This window comes from Harpegnathos saltator, unplaced genomic scaffold (genome assembly GCF_003227715.2).
Source record: "Harpegnathos saltator strain DR-91 unplaced genomic scaffold, Hsal_v8.6 scaffold688, whole genome shotgun sequence".
Classification (NCBI taxonomy): Eukaryota; Metazoa; Arthropoda; class Insecta; order Hymenoptera; family Formicidae; genus Harpegnathos; species Harpegnathos saltator.
Genome location: NW_020230524.1, coordinates 367,501 through 387,358, shown reverse-complemented (window position 1 = coordinate 387,358; position 19,858 = coordinate 367,501). Strand labels below are relative to the sequence as shown.

Sequence of the window (19,858 nt, the reverse complement as noted above, 5' to 3'; positions counted from 1 at the left end):
CACACATACACACACACGCGCGCGCGCACCGTGCGAACACTTTCTTCCGAAGATATCAATTGTATCCTGCCTGTAGTTCGTTACCGTTATCGCTGGGTTATCGCTAGGTTAACGAAAGAGGAAAATCCGACAGCGACACGTACGCAACGCACGTTAAAGTGTAGGCACTTTGGCCTTGCACGTACGTGGCCACTGGAATATCGCATCTATAAAAGATATCATTTCGTTAACTGCGACGAAAGGCCTTCGGGACAATTGCGGGCGAACCAATCGGGCCAGGCGAATTGATTGTTCGCGGATGTTACCTGCGAGGAGCGCGGAAATTCGGGCGCGCTTCGCTTCGTATTCCATTCGGGTCTCGATTTGCTCTCGCACGCTCTAGCGTCCGATTGATTATTGATTGATAAGTCGAATGATAAACTGGCCTTCTCTTAGCTCGATTCTCCACAAAGCTACGTCTCTGTGTCTCTCGAGCTTGCCACGCTGAGAATCTTGGAATCATTCCCGGCAGCATCGTGCGACACTCGTCGAGCTGAAGAAAGAAGAACTTCATTACCGAGAATTCGCGTGCGACGCGGAATAGAGCGAAATATTATATCAATGATACACACTGATAATACGGTTTGCAAGGCGTGACACAAATCGAATACATTTCAACAAAGATTACGGAGATCAACGTACTTACTTAGTCGCGTGTTTATAGTTGTATTGATACGAGCGCTCTCGTGATAAAGTTTATGGCGAGTAAACCTATTTATGTACAAATTTATCGTTAATAATATTCCAGCTTTATAGCTATTAAAAAGCGTGAAAATTTATCACAAGGGGAACAATCGCACGTTTCGGCTGTAAAACATTCGAATGCATGTATACGCAATAATATTAATTGTTTCGAAAGTTTTATGAACCTCACGGTATATTATGCGGAAAATTTGAATAGTCTGGGAAGCAAAGATGTATATTAAATGAGTGCAAACGTTTGGATAGATTTCATGAAACGTATGTATGTGTGTGTGGATCAAGTAATTTTATTAAGAGCCATTTATTCTCTCATTCTACCAAGGCGCGCTTTGAGAAACCCATCAAAACTTTTGCACCTCCACTCCCCGATAGAATCGTGTCTCTTTTAATTTGGAAAAATGACATCACGTATAGTGTGTATAGTTCAACAAATATTGGTATCAATGTTTTCGCATTAAGTGCATATCCGAACGTTATCTATACACATATATTGAGATAAGCTTACTTTACATGGATATATTAATCATATTTATCTCGGAAACTTATCAGTAGCTGATAAGTTTGGGAGCCACGTTGCTGGTGAACGCAAAGTAACGTGAGATAACGGAAAATACCCATTGTAGATTTCCATATCGACGGAGGTGTTACCGCATGTGGGTTAAAGATGGCGGATACCTTGATCGTACGCGCGAGGAACAGGTGTTGCCTTTGGATGGAGAAACAAGGACGTCTCGTCGTTTTTAGAATTAAACTTGATTTTTGCCATTGTATATAAATTATACAGAAGTATCTCTTGTGCGCAAAGGACATCGAAATGTGTTCTATCGCGATCCCACATTATGACACATTATGGTGACGTTTCTCACATCTGACGCGAACAGGCCCACTTGCGATTATTTTTAATCTCTCATCTCGAATGTGATCGGTTTCGGAAAGAGTCTTGAAGCTAAATGAAAGAAAGAGATAATTGTCACGTCGATGAATGATCGTGGATTAAAGGCTCACACCGCTCCGTCATTATAATAATGGTTTATTGTTGAAGTGATATAGTTATATAATGATTCGTAACGTATTTAACTACAATGATAGGTTTCATATATCTAGTACAGTCGTGTTTTTATACATGGATTATACAATATTTACAACATAACTTAGGATCGTACAAGCAATATACTTCTCTTTCCTCTCCTCTGTTTTTCTTTTTTTGGACAATTTCACAGGACATATTACGCCACACACGCGGGCTGACACGGCTATCTCGGGGGGTATCTTTGTCCGTGTTGCACAACACATTTCGCTCGCTCGTGTAAGGTATTTTATGCGACATACATACGACGCGCGTCCCTCAAACGCAGGCCGGTCGTTTACGTTACGAAAATTTTGGTAATACGCTAAATATGTATACACACCGACTGCTCGATACGCTATCCGCTTCGCTACACTTATCGACCATTTACTCGCCACACATACATACACACACACACACACACACACATACACACACACACACACACACACACACACACACACACACATACATACATTCATTTATATATACAATATAACTTTGTTCACGATTCTCTCGCGCGTCAGGGCGTCCTTTCGCACTCTTTCTCGCAAAGGAGAAAGGAATATATATATATATATATATATATGTATATGTACTTTATAGCTTTTCACAGAGAGATAGACTCGTAACTTTATATATAGCAACGCTATATGTATACCCCGGGTACACAATAATCGCTTCGTCCCTGGCTGGTGGATCATTACAACGGTGGAGAAACGAACAGTGCATTTCTCGTACGAGACGTACAAATCCATAAAAAGAGAACAAGTATATCATCCACACGACATCGTAGAAACAATTTCCGGCTGATGTGTGACCGATTAAGGTCGAAGATTAAAGCCACAGAATAAGTTTGAACGCAGAAGCGTTTGACGGTTTGACGTAGGTCGAGAGCTCGCGCTGGTCTCGCTGCGAGGATTTTACATCACTCTTGCGCACATACACGCACGCACGCATGCACACATACACCGAAGGGACGAACATTCTGTCCGGCACATCTCTCTCTTTCGAAGAACATAAAAATATAATCTGATTCACGTGGTAAGTACAAAACGTCGATATGCTTCGGTGCATCGGATTCGATCGATTCCACCCTGTCGTCTTGGTCGGGTCGAGAGCTTCCTCCAGACGACACGACGGAGCTTGCGAATATCTATATCGGTGTGTGTTCCCCGTGTGTACGAATAAACAGCGCGTGTATACACTATACGGTAAGCAGCTATCAGCGATTTTTGATTCTTGGCATACTTAGGGGGAGGCGGCACATCTCGTAGATCCCGTCTCGCGCGAGTTGCGTTCACGTGCCTCTTGTTCTCTCTTCTTTTTCTTCTTCTTCTTCTTCCTTTTACTTTCGTCTCGGCTTGTCGCTTCTCTCTTCTTGGTAACATTACGCAGCGAGAGACGTCCGATCGATGCGGGTGCGCGCGGTCGTTGACGAATGCGCGCCAGGTATCCCTGCTCTTATCAGCTCCGTCACTAATGACAAATCAGAGAGGTGAATTATTCTACCGACACAGCGTGTTTGCCGAGGATGCGTATGGCTTAAGGGTTGCTCTTGCAGGTCCGCTGCACGTGCACGCGCACGTGTCGTTTCACCGTGTAACGCTCGCTCTCCGGGTCGCGCGTTACAGGTGGTTGGTCTCTTTTCTTCTCGTCTTCGAAGGGGAGAACATACACATGGAAGCCGTTACACGAGTATTAATTTGTGAGTATGTACATACACGTAGGATCGACTACACGTAAAACTTCGCCGCGTTATCAGTCATACCGATTATGATATCGTTTGGCAAAATACATGCAAACCCTCCGTGAACTCGAGAGAGAGAGAGAGAGAGAGAGAGAGAGAGGGAGGAGGAAAAGGAGAGAGAAAGAAGCGAATATAAAATGTCAGGTGGCTGTTAACTGCCGTTAACGGCTCGCGGAGGATGTTGTTCTCGGAGGTGATGAAACAATTAACGCTACGGTAATAAATATAATTCGTCTGTCAACGGATAAAAAATTACGCGCTACACATAAATATCTCGCCGCGCATGCAAATCCGGTCGCTCCTGTTGGCGCGACACGCGACGACGACGCTCGCGTCGTCGAGAACGTCGAATTCTCGCAAAATATCTTATTTACAAACTCGATAACAAACGACACCGTGCTGCGTGTTGTATGCATGAATTCCGGCCGCTGCTCCGCGAACGCGAGGAGGAGAGAACGCTGCATTGAGATTCCGGTGAATTTATGCGCGACGTGCAACTCGCCCTGGCCGACAGCTCTTTGCGCGTCCACGCTCGACAGTGCGATGTCCTATTTTGTTCTAGGAAAAAATTATTTGTGCTGTTACATATGCGATTTATTAAACATTTGGTATTATTTACGTAAATAATTATACATTTTTTTTTTCTTTATACGAATACGATGAGTTCTCTAGGCGGTAGCCGTGCCAGAATTGGAAATCCGCGGAGGTGAAGTAAATAATAAATAACTTATAAATTAGATTACACACACGTTGCACGCGCGAACGCGTGCAGCGCGTGCGAAAGAAGAAGTATTTGCACTTATCGCTCTTTCTTCGGCGTAAATTTAGGCAAAAGGAGGAAAATATCTCGTCGCAAAGTTTCTACTTGGCGCTGCACACTTCTCAATCAGAGTATCAGAGTACATCGTATAAGAGCACAATTTTTTATCGCAACATTCTTTTCTTTCTTGTGCAAGATTGTCGTTCTTTCAAAAGGGCAGACTATGCAAATACTTTTCTTTCTGTTGCTCATTGCATGGCGTACGTTTCATTGGCGATGCTTCGATCGTTTTGTCGCAAATTACGATGTAGATAATAGATATTTGATGCTATTACGTCGAATTATTATACTCTCTCTCTCTCTCTCTCTCTCTCTCTCTCTCTCTCTCTCTCTCTCTCTGGTTGCTTCTCCAGTTAACGTCCGATAAAAAAATTAAATATAATGCAAATAATATTTACAATGAATATAACATAAATAATATCTCGTTAGATATATGATGCGTTATGTTGAATATGTATATATATATATATATATATTCAATATATATATATATATATATATATATCAATAGTTTACTTATATCGATATTACGTACATGCTAAAAAATCACAGATAAAAAGATTAAGATTCAAGATCCAGTCACTATAAATTATTATTAGCTCATATAATTAACTCGCTAATACAGTAACATTTTACGTTTAAAAAAAAATATATATATATAAACATAGCCAATAATAGTCTCTCGTGTCATCCGTTTGTTAATGAATCTTTGTCTGAGATTACTTGCGAAATTAAATCAGGATAAAACGACTTCGCAAACAACTCTGATTTTTTGCGAGATTGCCAGCTTTAAATACATTTGACGCTGCGGCGTGTCAAGTAACGATCGTTTCTCATAAAAAAAGGAGAGAAAAAAAGAAGAAAGAAAGGAAAACGATGTTGTACGTAACATTAGGTAGACGATATAAATCGCGAGCGGCCCACGGAGCAATTATTTACAACGATAACGCAAAACATCGCCGATGACGTAAACGAAGGACAGACGTCGAATTAAGCAACAATGTCTTTATTAAATTAGTCACTGAATTCACAGCGTTCACAGACACTCGCGGCGCGTCTCTCGTGTCACATACACACACACACACACACACACATACCACACATCCTCCTGCACATGTCCGTCCATGCGTGTAAACGATAACACGGTAATAAAGTTATTATCGTTATTATAATACTATATGATACAAGATATAAGTACATTGGTTTAGTGATTGCAGGCTGCTCCTCTCATATCACAGCGAGGGGCGCTGCCGGGCCCGCCTCCTAAATTACACCTACGCTTCTTCGTTCTCGCGTCCGCGGCACGAAGTGTATACAACTCGCAAGTCAATTCACGCTCTGTTTCGCACCGATAGAATATCTCATACATATACATCTATATATGTATATATCATCTCGTTCTCTCATCCTTATATTTATATTTGTAATATACATATATATATATGTATATGTACTTTTTCTCTTTATATATATATATATATATATATATATATAGATAGGGTCTATATATATATATCTTTTTTATCATTATGTATATATTTATAACGCAGCCTTAGTTAACCCGGAGAGGTGACCACCACTGTCGCGAATGGACGGTCGAATTGTGTCGGGGACACCTGTTAGGACACGACGCCACGTGTCTTGCGGCCCTAGATACACCTACGCTCGCCCTACCCGCGAGCCGAGCTCAGTCTAGGCGCCGTGCCTAGCTCGGGGATTCCTAATCCCGTACGAAGGATTCGACGTAGCGGAAATACGTGCGTACGTAACGTAACGAGGCCCGATCGCGTGCACGATCAATATTTCAGCGTAGCGGAGCGTCTCGCCGGCCCGCATCACGCCAGCTTGAATAAACGATGAACGGCGTCGCGATCGAGCCCCGGAATTTCTCGAATCTCGAGGCTCTCCGCATCGAGACACTGACGTTCTCGCTGTGTGTGCTCTAGCACTAACTCGGCAGTCGTTAATAACGGACCGTGTACCGGCCGACCGATCGGATCGCCGTCGTCTACCGATCATCCCTTTTAACGCATTAAGACTAGTGTGATAATAGGAACATGGCGTCTTCATTCGCTGGCATCGGGACCACCGGGCGTCGGGAGGAAGAGGATGAGACTGGGGTGGCGGGGGAGACAGGGATATGTCATCGCGCGTACGCAGAAGAGAGAAATGCCAAGAAACACTCGACCACCAACTCGGCTCTCGCACGATTGCGCGCGATTATGACCCGAGACAGCGACTGCTGCCGCGATGCGAGGGATGCGCGCCTCCGGCCGATCGCCGTCCGGAGAGCGCACGAGTCCAAAGATCGTCCTGCTGTGAAACGGAGCACGGGGAAGCACCACGAGAGATTCAAGTAGCCGCGACACTCCTTGCCTGCGACTGCCTCCTCTCCTCTCGGTCACGTTCGCGGTGGGATCATCGTCGCGCGGATCGGAAGCACTGATTCCACTCGCGACGAGAGCTCGCCTTACCCCCCCCCCCTCCCCGTTTGGATCGCGTGTCCGAACCGACACGTCGGCGGGGAGACCTTCGCCGAGCGGAGGACGGAGGACGGCGTCGAGAAACTGCCCACATGCCGCTAGCACTCGTCGGTTGCGATTCCTCCTCCTCCTCCTCCTCCTCCTCGTCCTCCACGTCCTCGTTCGTTCGCTAAATTATTCAGTCTGGGGAGTTCTCTCGAAGGAATCGATCATACAATCAGCCTCTAACTCGGCCAAGCCTCGGTGAGCGCGCTGAAGGGCGGCCGCGCCCTTCGCGACTACGAGGTGGTGAGATATGTATTGGTTAAGCTTCACGCGGCCAGTCCCTCGCCTCGGGTCGGCGGCGGCGGCAGTCGTGCGGCGGGTGGCGTCGCGTCGTTCTCACCTCTGCTCGGCGTCTCGCGCTCGAAATGATGCTGCAGCGAGTCGCCGGTCCAGGAGGTCACGCCAGCGGAGTTCTGGCTGCCGCTGTTGGAGGACGGCGTGCCGGGCGAGTGCGATGGCGACGGCGTCTGGAAGAGCATGGAGCCCGAGGGAATCGCGGACTTGCCGTCCACCAAGGGTCCGTTGCTGCTCGCCGCCGTCGGCTGCTTGTCCAGCGGGAAACCACCCCCGCCGGCGCCGTACACCGAGCCGAACAGGCTCGCGTACTTGCCCGCGCCCACAGAATGGGGCGGCAAGCCGTTGTTGCTTTGTATCACCGAGATCTCGTTCAGCTGTAAGCAATGCACGCCGTCTGGTTAGCTTTAATCGGGAGCAATTGCCTACAAAAACGAAAATAGATGATAATCGTTAATCCTTTCTACGTGAACCCGAAAAGCGTCTACGCGATATTCGACTTAACCGTGACTCTTTCTGTAGCTTTCTCTTCTTTTTCGGATTAAGTCGCCATTGACTCGGCGCGCAATCAAGCAGTCTCTCGGACCTTCTTGGCGATGAAACAAGACTTCCGAGAGTTCCCGAATTCAAAGTCTAACAATCTCTACTAATATCAATGTTGTAATCAACATTGTGACTTTCTTGTGAGATCATCGTCAATTTGAAAGTTCCATTCGGCGCTCATATCGACTATCTTGAATACGTTTCAGAATCCAGTTGATAGGACGGCTCACCTTCTGCTGGACACCGTTAAGGAACGGCGCGGGAAGGTACGGATAAAAGAGATCCGGCCGTCGTTGCAGAAACTCCGAGTCCTTGGGCGTGATTGGCAGGGGTGGCAGGTCCAGCGACATTCGGCGGCCTCGGCGCGACGCCCCGTTGGACCACATATGAGTACCCAGGTGTACCTACGACACAGAGAGGAACGCGAGGACGCGATTAGGCCGTGAGTTCGTGCCGGTTCGTTACGGGGTCGAGTGTGAGCGCTGATCTTTCATCGAGCTCGAGCGGGATTGTTACGTTGCACGAGCACGCTGGCGTTAGTAGAAAGCGATAGCGACTAGCTGCTGTTAGTGGAGACTATTGGCGCCAGGTAGCCTTGTGGAAGAGCTCGGACTTTCGGAAACAGGAGCTAGAAAATATAATGTTTATACCTTGAGGTTGCCTTTGGTGGTGAAGGCCTTCTGGCAGACGTGGCATGGGAATGGTTTGTCGCCAGTGTGGGTTCTCATATGGATCTGGAGCGCCGAAGACGAGGAGAAATTCTTATTGCAAATCTGGCACAAGTGCTTGCTCGGCACGCCTGCAAATACAGATAACGGTTTCGCTCAACTGCTCCTGACTTTGTGGTGGGGAGAGGTACGTATGATCTAAGTGTGTCGTCGTTTGCGATTGTCGGCTGGTGGAATTCGCCGTCGAAAATTATGTGCGGCGCGGATGGACACAGCGGCCGCTCGGTAGAGCCTTTGTCCGCTAATTAAATAATGATAGACGCGAGTGGTCTTTGTAGCGTCGCAGGCACAGGTATAAGAAATTCAGCTCGTTCTGCGCGTGAGCCGAGAAATAAAAGAAGAAGAAGAAGAAGAAGAAGAAGAAGAAGAAGAAGAAGAAGAAGAAGAAGAAGAAGAAGACGACGAAGAAGAAGAAGTAGGAGAAGAAGAAGAAGTAGAGGAGAAGGAGGAGGAAGAGTACAAAGAGAAAATGAGCATAGCACTCGTCATCAGCGATTCAACGTGCGCGATTGCCAAGTGCGTTGGAAAATGACGCGTGGAGAAAAGCGAGGTGAAGAAGCGGCTGGCAGAATAAGAGGAAGCAACGGACTAACAAGCGTGCGAGGCGGTGCGAGCGGCAGTGGCGGCGGCGGCGGCGGCGGCGACAGCAGCATCAAGCAGACCAAACTATACGTGGTTTCGGTTAGCGACAAGAGCTGGAGTTACGATTAACGACGCGTTAGCGATAAAGAACGGGTCCGCCGAGCGAAGCAGAGTAGTCCGAATAATACATGTGGCGCTCGATGAAGAAACGAACTGAGTCTGTTTTTCTTTCTTCCCGCCCTTCTCTCTCTCTCTCTCTCTCTCTCTCTCTCTCTCTCTCTCTCTCTCTCTCTCTCTCTCCGTCTCTTCCTCTGTCTTTCTTACTTCGCGGGAAAGCCAGCGAATGACGTACTCACTGGCTGATCTCTTCGGTGCTGGTAGATTTCCGTCCGGCGGTGACCTTTTTACCGGCATCGCGGTCTCGATGGACGTCGGCGGCATCGGAGGGGGTGGCGGCGGCGGCGGTGGCGGGGGCGGTAAGCTCGAGTCGTCGTTGCCCATAGGACTCCTGGAAGTCTCATGGTCCTGCGATTGCTGTTGCTGTTGTTGCTGCTGCTGATGCTGCTGCTGCTGCTGCTGCTGATGCTTGGTATCGCTGAACAGATGTGGCGGCATATCGCGGATCTTGTGAGTCAGCATATGCTGCTTCATATTACCCTGCGAGTGAGAGAAAACACGTCCTTTTATATTTAATCAAGTAATTGACGGTGGTCCCTAGGAAGGAACAGATACGGCATTGTGTTATCATGATTGTTGGATGTCTCTCACGAGCGAAATAATCCTCTTGTCTCTTGAGGCTTTGGCTCGAAATATTGCAAAGCTATAAATATTCGACCGAATAAGTGGCGGCGATCTTTCTTTTTTCGCAATCTTTCCAAAAGTCAACTCGCGTGTACCCGCTATTCGTGAAAACTCTATTATTCATCAGCCTCGAAAGATGATAATGCTTTGTTTTCAGCTGAAATGGAAACTTCGCTTCGTAGCCCCGAGGAGGTTAAAATCGAAAGTTCGTTGGGATATTGCGTTTTACTTGATGCGGGCTGCCCGATATTATCATAAGCGCGATCAGGTAACTGCGCGACTTTGCCAGGACGTTATCGACCTTGTGAGATCGCGGGACGAGCGGACGAACGTGAGTACGTTTGCTGTTCAGAAGGCTCTTACCAGGAAGACGTGGTCCGAGGGTAGAAGTCCGAGGGCGGGTGGCATCAGCGGGGGCAGGCGGACGACAGGATAAACAGACGTCAGCCTTCGCCCCCCTCCTGTTCCTGTCCGCCCCCGGTTCTTCCGCTCCTCAGGCCGCCGCCGCCTGCGTTTCGGTTTCTCACGACTTCCGGCGGCTGATCTCGCCGGATACGTGTGATATTGGGGATTGGGTTGTGGGGGGATCGAACCCTTCGCGGCGAAGGGTTGGTCCGCGCAGGAGCATATTTGCTGACCGGAACCGTCGTTCTGAAATTATCGCAGAACAACGAGAATATAGAGGCGGTGCGAGAGCAGAAGTGCGGGGCTCGTTTCTCATGCGTAGAAAGCTCCGTGCGAGAGAAACGCAACATCTGACATTTTAACGTCGATTGACTGTGTTAAACTCGAGATTCGCGTGTGCATCTTAGCATTTTAATTGCATCGAATATCGAAGACGATGTGTCGTAGAAGGGAAGAATAAAAGGCGACGGCAAGAAATGGGGTATTTCATTTTAATATATTCCTTGCTCTTGCTCTCTCTCTCTCTCTCTCTCTCTCTCTCTCTCTCTCTCTCTCTCTCCTTTTCTATATTAGTATATCATATATGAACACGTGCATATTTTTGCAACAAAAGGTGCACGGATGCGCACGGACGATTACAATATCGAGATAATTAGGTGCGTCAGAGTCAGCGATTTATTTCGACATGTGGTGATATATACAAGCGAGAGGAAGAGATAGAGAGAGAGAGAGAGAGAGAGAGGGGGGGGGAGAAAGAGAGATTAGCGATATATTCGCTCTTTCGTGGTAAAATAGATTTAATTACCTTCGTGGAAAAGCCTCGGTCGCATATGCTGCATTTGAAAGGTCGTTCCTTCGTATGACTCCGGTAATGAATCTCTAATGCGGAGTTGCACGCGAACGTCTTGTAGCAGATATTACATGTGGTGTTTCCACGTACTGTAACAGATCGTATCGCTTTACAATTTCGACTCAGCCTTCCGCCTGCGGAACGTGTACCATCGTTTTTGTTTCTCTTTGAGGAGGACATTTTTTTGCATTTCCCGCGCGCTCATTCACGAAATCATCTTCCGGTCTCCCGTGTCGCGTGAAACTTCTTCGAGAATTTCTTCGACCGACTGACTGATTTGGATACCTCGTAGTGTACGACAGTGTTCTGACCTCTTCTGAACGAGACAAATAATTGCGAGAAATTAAGATAAAACGAAACGGAATGCAGTAAAGAGAGGATGGGGGTGAATCGTGAATGCAAGAATAAATTGTACAAAAAAAAGTTTATTTCTTGATTCATACAATGTTCAACGTTACGGTCATTTATACGTCACGAGTAAATGCTATGCCACATAATATGCTATGTGTCCGTGATTTCAAGATCACCATCAACTAAAAGAGTAACATCGTCTACGATAATAACAACGAAACGGCTAAACGCTTACAAAACTGAACAAGGTACGCAAATAATTCTCCTTCGTGTACATCGATTTGTAAAAGATCTTTTCTTTCCTCGTCTTTCCTAATCATAAAACGGTAAAAACGTCTTTCTGCGTTAAAAGTGATCAAACGTTTCATGATATGTATGTCTATACACGCGCCCTCGCAAAACAGACCAGACGAATACAACGAGAAACAGAAACCATCGTGTGAGAAACCATGGGAGATACAAAAGGACAGAGTTTCTCGAAGCGTCTGATAGTAATAGCCGTCTAACTCGTAGATATAATGCACAGAGATACACAGAGATGCAAAGAGACAGACACAGAAAGAGAGGCACAACGACATAAGTGGAGAGAAAGACAGACAGACAGACAGACAGACAGACAGACAGACAGACAGACAGACAGACAGAGAGAGAGAGAGAGAGAGAGAGAGAGAGAGAGAGAGAGAGAGAGAGAAAGAGAGAGAGACAGACAGAGAGGCAACTAGCGTGAAACAGTAGAGGTAAACGAAAGAAAGTCCAGAGAAACAACAAGTATAAAGACCTGAGGAGGAGACCAGGAGTGCTAGGTCCGGCTACACCACAAGTGGGACGTTGGAGAGAGTGAGACCGGGAGAGAAGTAGCGGAGAGACATATCACAGGGACAGAAGGGAAGTGTGTGCTCGACGATATCGTGGATTCAGCGATACGTGGCAAAGAATCGTGATCGTTGATCGGACCAGGGGGGAGGGTGTAGCAGGAACTGCAGCTCGGTCCGATGCTAGCAGCGCCTACCTGCTGACCCTCCGACAGCTAGACCGAGCGGATTGTAGGAGGACGTCGCGGCTAGTACGGCCGAGGTGGTCAGGGAAGCTAATGGTCCGCTGCCACCGCTTCCCGGCGTCACGGCGCTCATCGAGGCGACGCTGTTTATGCTCGACGAGCCTATCGTGCTCGTCGCCGGGCTCGAGGACACCGCTTGCAGCAGCCCTGCGAACATGCCGAACGGATGCGGCGGGTGGTGCGGTGCAGTCTGGGGCGGCGGTGTCGGCGACGCTGAGGCCACCGAGGCTGGCGTCGAGGAGGCGCGTGGGGTCAGGTCGAGCGGCGCGCCGGAGGTCGGCGGACTGTCGCTTTTCTCGCTGCCGTTGTATCGGTGAAAGGACGGCGACCTGGCGACGTTCGCCACCGTAGTCGTAGCCGTGGTCGTGATGGTCCTCACTTGGTTCTCGAGTGCCGCTAGCGACGTCGAGAACATCGGCAGCGTGAGGTCCTTGTGCTCGGTCTCGTCAGCCTCGTGTTCCTGCTCCTCGTCGACGTCGGCGATGCGCCGGTCGCGATTCACCTCGCACCTCTCGTCGTCCTCCCTACGATCCTTCTCGTCCTCCTCCTGATCCTCCACTTCCTCGCTCTGATCCTCCATGAATCTCGGTTGTTGCTGTTGCTGCTGCTGCTGCTGTTGCTGTTGCTGTCGTTGCTGTTGCTGCGACTCCTCCTTCGGCTCGATGTCGTTGTCCTGCGCCTGTCGCTCGACCGTTGTCACTTGTCTCGGGGGGAAGCCCAGGTAGCTACCGCCGGTCGGGTGCAACGGTGGGAAGCCCTGCGGCAGGAAAGACGCCAGCGGATGATGATGGTAACCGGACGGAAATTCGTTCACCTCCTCGGCTTGGATCTGTTCCGGGCTGAGATCAGTGGGCTCGCCTGTGTGAAGGCGTATGTGTTGCTGCAGCACCAATGAGTTCGTGAACTTCTTGTGGCACACGGGACACTGATGCAACACTCTCAACGGCGGCTTCGCTCGGTGCACTCCCATGTGGGTCTTGAGGTTGCCCTTCGTGGTGAACGCGCGACCGCAAATCTTGCACTTGAACGGGCGCTCGCCCGTGTGGGTGCGATAGTGCATCTGCAGTGCACTCTTGCAGGAGAGCACCCGGTGACAAATGACGCACTGATTCGGGTCAGTCAGCTTGTGCTCGATGTTGTCTACCAGCTGCTGCAGCTTGGACGTCTCCGAGGTTTTCGTTATTTCGATTAAACTCTCCCAAGAGTTGTCGTTGCTGCCCGGCCGCGGCAGTAGGCTCGAGTAAATCGCCGGGTCCTTGGCCGGATCGATCATCTCGCCCGTGGAGACGATTGGCGTCGCGCCGCCGGTCGGCGCGGACAGATGAGGTATCTGATGGTGCGCCGGCGGACCTGGAAACAGAATCCCGGCGAACGAGGTCTGAAGACTGCCGCTACTCGCGCTGCTGCTGGCCGGAGACGCTCCTGGATACGCGACCATCTGCTGCGGCAGGCGACCGATCACGCCCCTGCCGGACAGGTTCTCCGGTTGCTCCTCCGTCTCGTCGTCGAGCTCCAAGTCACCGTCGCCCTCTAGGCGCCCGCTAATCTTGCTGTCCATACTGCAGTCGTCGTAGGTTTGCGGCTGCGATGACGGATTCGCCGAGGACTGCGGCGAATTGAGGTATCGCCTGGCGGTCTCCTCGTAGTCTTCAGCTTCTTCCTCCACGGGTTCCTCCGTTTCGTCGGGCTCCCTCTTCGGGGTTATTCGCTCGGTGTTCTCCTGACTCGTCGGTCGCGGCTGCTGATATTGCTCTTGCCCGGGTGATCTCTGCTCAAGCTTTATCTCCTCTCTTTGCTCGAGCTGTTGCTGCTGGTGCTGCTGCTGCTGATGCTTGTGCTGTTGCTGTTGTTGCTGCTGCTGCTGCTGCTGCTGGTGGTGATTGTCGTGAAAGGAATGACGAGAGTTCGACAGGGCGACGGGGGAATGCGGGGACGTCGACGGGGCGGCGGTTATGGGTTTACTAAGGTTCTCCGGCACATCCTGATCGTCCCGGTGATTAATATTCGGTGGTCGGTAAATGGGTGGCATACCGGGCAAGGTGAGACTCAGAGGTATGGGCGGCTGAGGTGGTAGGAAACTGTGCGTTGCCGCCGGATGAAACGAGGGATGATGAGAGGATGGCGGCGGCGGCGGCGGCGGGGACGGCATTGGCCTCTGCCCAGAAGCGATTTGCTGCAAGAGGGGTGGGTGGTACTTGTCTAGATGTTCTGGAACGGGATTCGGATTCATCTTTACGTGCGGAAACTTGGCCGTATGCCTCTGGAAGTGGACCTTCAGGTTGCCCTTGGTGGTGAATCGGCTCCCACAGACGTTGCACTTAAAGGGTCGCTCACCTGTGTGGGATCGTATGTGGATCTGCAACGCTGAGTCACTACCGAAGACCTTGCCGCAGTAACGGCATCGATGCTTGAAGAAGGGCTCGCCGCGGCCGCTCGATTTTGAGTCGTATGGTGGAAGGCGCGAGCCTTTGCCGCTTCTGAACGCGAGCTCGTCGGCCAGATTGTTAGCCAGCAGACCTTGGCTCGCATTGTCCAGCACTTCCTGGGCGCGTTTCTGCAGCATCTCCAGCGTGTTCGGCTCATGAAGGGGCGGCGGGTCCGTGTTCGTTATGATCGACGAGGCGAGGGAGGAGCTTATCGAGCAATGCGGTATCTGGTGCGGCTGCGTAATTTGACTGCAGGCGGTCGTCGCCGTGGTCGACGTTACACCAGCCGTGGACAGGGGTAGATTCAGCGGTGAGGCACTGCTCGTCGTCGAGGTCGGTCCTTCCTGGAGCAGATTCGGCGTCATCGGCGCCGGCGACGTCTGCTGATGATGACTCGGCGGTCGCGAGGTGGGTGGCGACGTGAGAGTCGATAACGGCTTCGTGTGAATGATCGGAGACGGCGACGCCTCCTTGCTGTCGACCGGGTCCGTTGTCGACACTTGTTGTGGCACGGGCTGGCCATGGGTTATCGACAATTGTTGCTGTAGCTGACTGATCAACTGCAACTGGAATACCTGTTGATGCTGCAGCGTGTACAATGTGCTCTGCAAGAAAGCTAGATCCTGCAGGGCCGCTTCGCTGTCGGCACCACCGGCGAGAGCAGTCGCGGCGAACTGCGCTACCGCCACCTTTGTGTTCTGAAGGGCCTCGAGAGTGACGTGACTAGTTCCAGCGGGCGGGAAGATGGCGGAGGCCGGTCCGCTCTCCACGAAATTATTATTGTTCTCCGCATCCTGCCGATGGCGAATCTGCTTGCGGGAGCCCTCCTCGTCCTCCTCCTGATCGTCCTGCTCGTCGACGCCTTCTTCCTCGTCCTCTTCCAGAGGGTCCTCGACATCCTTGTCGTCCTCGTCGCCCTGATGTGGCCTCGTCGCGGTGAGGTCCACGGCCTCCTCGCCGACTGCTCCTCCACCGCTTTCTTCGCCGTCTGAAGTGAAGTCATTCTCTTCTTCTGAAACAGAAATGAAGAGTGGTGATCGATAAGATTTATATTTTCTCTTTCTCTCTCTCTCTCTCTCTTCCTTTACATTAAGAGCCCGTGTCGATTTACAGAGTACCGCCGGATGCCGCCGCCCGGCGAGCACTCTGCTCTCTCGCGTCTTGAGGAATGCGCGACCCGGCATGATATGACGGCATTTTTCATATTACACGCGAGATTAGCGCACGCCGATGATAACGTCAGGTACGCGTATGCGTCGTTAAAACAAGAGCAGATACGTCGGCCTGTCCTTGTGCTTTTAAGATTTCACCCGCCGTCACTTAGCGCGCGCGTCAAGGTTAGCGCGGAAGATAAGTTGCCATCCAATATGCATATTACACTCAGGATGCGCGACGAAAGCAGAATCCCTAATGACGGAGATACAAGCGGCGAGTTTCCGGTTTTTCTTTTCTTACGCCGAGACGCCGTCCTTCTCCTTCGAGAGGTCAGCCAAGTGCTCGAGAATGCTCTTGATGCGCGCCCTCGAGAGCGAGCGCACACGCGTTATTTTTCCTCTCTTCTTTCTTCTTCTTTTCCGCAGCAACTTTCACACAGGCGCTTCCGTTTAGCCGAGATAAGTCAACGTACTCGCCGCGCGCGCGCGCGCGCGCGTGCGCGCGAGCGATTGCAAGAGCAAGAGACGATTGTTGCGTCAGGAGAGAAACAGGAGTTAAGTATGTCGCATTAAATTTTAATGTCGACAAACAAGCGCGGCAGCGGCGGCGGCGGCGGCCCCGCGCAGGGGAAGAGGGAGCAGGCATTTGTGTCAATGATAAAAACATTTATAAGCGCGACGATTAGTATGCCTCGCATACTCGCGTGAAACCTGCGATCGGTTTCGCGCCGCGCGAAACTAACAGCGAGCACGCCCGTCCCGCGCGCGCGTCGTCCGTCGAAACATGGAAATCGCGCGATTGCTATTCCCGTCGTCGACTTTTTCCCAGCTTAGAATCGCTCGGCCGCCTGGTTTCACCCAGCAGGCGCTTCGTTAAATTTTAGCCGCTCGTTGCGCGAAATTGACACGCACATATTCGAACTTCCGCCGAAAGATGCCGCGCGCGCGCGCACGCTCAGAGCTTCTTCAACTACGGCTTCTTCACGAACGTCGAGTCGCTTTCCATCGGCTGGCCGAGGGAGCTTCCGGTGTGAGAAAAATGAAGTGCCAATAACGTTAGCTCGGCTCATCTTTGGAATCTTCCAGCGGGCGTCCGCGAGTAGCGCCCTGAAGTCGCTCGTCGCGCAACAAATGAATCACTCGAGATTAGAATCTGAAATTCCTCTCTTCGCTCCCGGCGACGCGAGAAGACGATCGGCGCCTTTGTCCGTCTCTCTAACGAACGGACGAGTACGATCGGAAGAAGAGGATTTAGCTTTAAATCCAGGAATGTTTCCCAGGTATTCGAGGTATCACCGCGACTTGCAGACAAAACACCGGCGGCTCTGCAGCCGCCAGGAATGTACACGACAACCGGCAAAACGTTCTCGCTTCGATGTACGATGCATGCGGCGACTTTTATGATTTACACCCCCGGGGTAACGAGAGAAGAATCCCGCGAAGTCGCAATTCAACTTACAACGGCCGGCCAGGTATGTCCCGATTTATTCTACGTTTACTTTACCTCTACGTTTATATTTTGCCTCTTCGCGCGGAACCGAATCATCTCATCTCACGAGAACAACTCTCATATCTCGCGAGTCAATCCGGGCGAGTCCACCGCCGAATAACGCCGAAAGCTCAACATGTCACGTACGCTTGGCGAAACTTTGAGCGCTCCGGACAGGCGCAATCTCACGAGTCAGAGACCGCCTTCTCCTATCGCGTCGCACTCGTTCGCAACGTAAGCGCTTTCCGCTCCGCCGCGCATTTCCTCTCGCCACGTGTCAAGCAACGGGGGAGGGGTAGCAACGGCGACGTTTCAGCGACTTACCCCGCACGCTCGTGCCGAATGCGCGGCCGGACGACGGCGCGCTCTTCTCATGCCGCGACTTGTGAGGGCCGCGCGAGGACTCCAATCGGCGCGTTATGCTCCATCTCATGAGCCGCATGCCGCCCGCGGCCGCGGGGGTTGGTTGCGCGCCCTCCTCGGGCCGTGACTCAAACATTTGACGCGTCGGCGGCGGTGGTGGTGCGCGTCATTCAGCCGGCGCCGGATGGCGCGAGCGACGGCTACGCTGCGGAGCGCGGATCCCGAGAACGGCGCGCGTGTCGTCCCGCTGGCCGGAAGCGCCGTCGCACCAGCGACATCGAGCAGGTCATACGGTCGCACGAGAGTGGCTGCGGGTCGCGGTACCGGATCGCTTGAGCGCGCAAGCCACCACGAGAACGCGTCTCTTCGTCTGGGCCGCTCGTGTCATCGAGCAAGGACGAAAACCGACTGATCGCTCGCTAAAGAACCAGCCTGGGCGTAAGTACGACGCGCAACACCACCATCCGCTCCGGGCTCCCCCACCAGCGTCACCGTCGACGGCGGCGGCGGCGGCGGCGGCGGCGGCGGCGGCGGCGGCGGCGGCGGTGGCGGCGGCAGCGGTGGTTTCCTCCGCGTCCCACTACTGCTTTCTCTCTCTCTCTCGCTCTCTTTCTTCTCTCTCTCTCTCTCTGTCTGCCCGTCTGTCTCTCTTGCTCCGCCGCGGATATAGCAGAGCGCAAACTTCCACCACTACCTACCGGTTACCCTCCGCTTCGGTTATGACATGGAAGGCGGTGCGGTTCATAAATCAGGGGGAAAAGGGGCGGCGCTTGCGCGAGCCACTCACCGTCGGGTTATTAATTATTATCCAGCGCCGGGCGCGCGATACCCTGCCGCCGTGCCGTCGAGCTCTCGCCTCGTCGCCACCGCCGCCGCCACCACCACCTACGCGCGCGTTAACCCTCCTGTCCCCCAGATGTTCGCCAGCGGGAGGTCCGGAATCGCGGCGTCGCGTCGTGTCGCGTCGCGTCCCGCCGATTTGCGCTCGATTTTGCGCGGCTCTCCGTGCCGGCGTGTGTGCGCCGCGACGCGATAAATTACGCCCGCCGCGAGGATCGGCCGAGCCGCTCCGCGTTTCCGTAATTTCGGACGCGATAATACGCGCCGCGCGACAATCGATGTCGCTGATTTCCGCGCGACCTTCGGCGCGACCAGCCGACGACCGCCGCGGCGCGGCGGTCCCTGTCGTGTAAAGACCGTATCATACTAGCGATTCGCGACTGCGGCTGCGATTCTTCCTCGACCAATCAGAAAGCAGCGACTCGCGGCTGCGACTCACGATTGTCGGTTGAACGGCTTTCTGATTGGTCGAGGAAGAATCGCGATCGCAGCCGCAGTCGCGAGTTACTAGTGTGATACGGTCTTTACGCGCCCGTTCAAATTTTCCGACCTCCGTGCACTCGAAAGAAAGATACAGCTCCCCCCCCTCTCTCTCTCTCTCTCCTCTCTGTCTGTCTTTGTGACCCTGGCAACAACGGGCGCCGGAGAGAAGGCCGTTGCCGCGGCAGCACGAACGAGAACTTGATGAACAAACGTCGTTTCTAGCAGCAACGATCTAAGCGCAAGGCGGTAACCCATCTAATTCCAGTCGTCGTATATTTGATCGGGACAAAAGACGTGTCCTCTCCGCTGGGCGTGGTCGTTTGAGCTCCTAGACACGCAGCTGAGCCGAGCATTACCGGATTATATAGACCGCGAGGTCTATAAAAAATAGGTTTAGCTCGATTACGTTGTAGGGCACGGGCAAGATTACCGGAGCACACACATACACACACGTACACACATATACACACGGTGCATTCCGTGCGCGTGCGACGGTCGCTGTTAATTAAGTGTGTAAATCAAACGTTCTTTTTTCTTTTCGCCAGGAAACATGTTCAAGAGACGACGAAACTTCGCTCCGAAGGAAT

The 19,858-nt window shown here is 51.5% G+C and overlaps 1 protein-coding gene across 2 annotated transcripts in view; it reads right to left on the bottom strand.

Moving 5' to 3' along the window:
• Positions 1-5,883: 5,883 nt before the first annotated feature.
• salm (spalt major) overlaps positions 5,884-19,858 on the bottom strand; it is a 78,419-nt gene continuing 64,444 nt past the window's right edge. The window contains exons 1-8 of one of the 2 annotated variants that reach the window (XM_025305265.1): positions 17,910-18,318; positions 12,469-15,954; positions 11,064-11,197; positions 10,217-10,504; positions 9,409-9,709; positions 8,393-8,541; positions 7,973-8,146; positions 5,884-7,576 (exon numbers count right to left, since the gene is read on the bottom strand). In XM_025305265.1, the coding sequence (XP_025161050.1) occupies positions 7,172-7,576; positions 7,973-8,146; positions 8,393-8,541; positions 9,409-9,709; positions 10,217-10,504; positions 11,064-11,197; positions 12,469-15,954; positions 17,910-18,084 (5,112 nt within the window). In that variant the 5' untranslated portion in view covers positions 18,085-18,318 and the 3' untranslated portion in view covers positions 5,884-7,171. Of the gene's footprint in view, positions 7,577-7,972; positions 8,147-8,392; positions 8,542-9,408; positions 9,710-10,216; positions 10,505-11,063; positions 11,198-12,468; positions 15,955-17,909; positions 18,319-19,858 lie in introns of those variants that run through there. The other variant, XM_011143026.3, reaches the window with a different exon arrangement.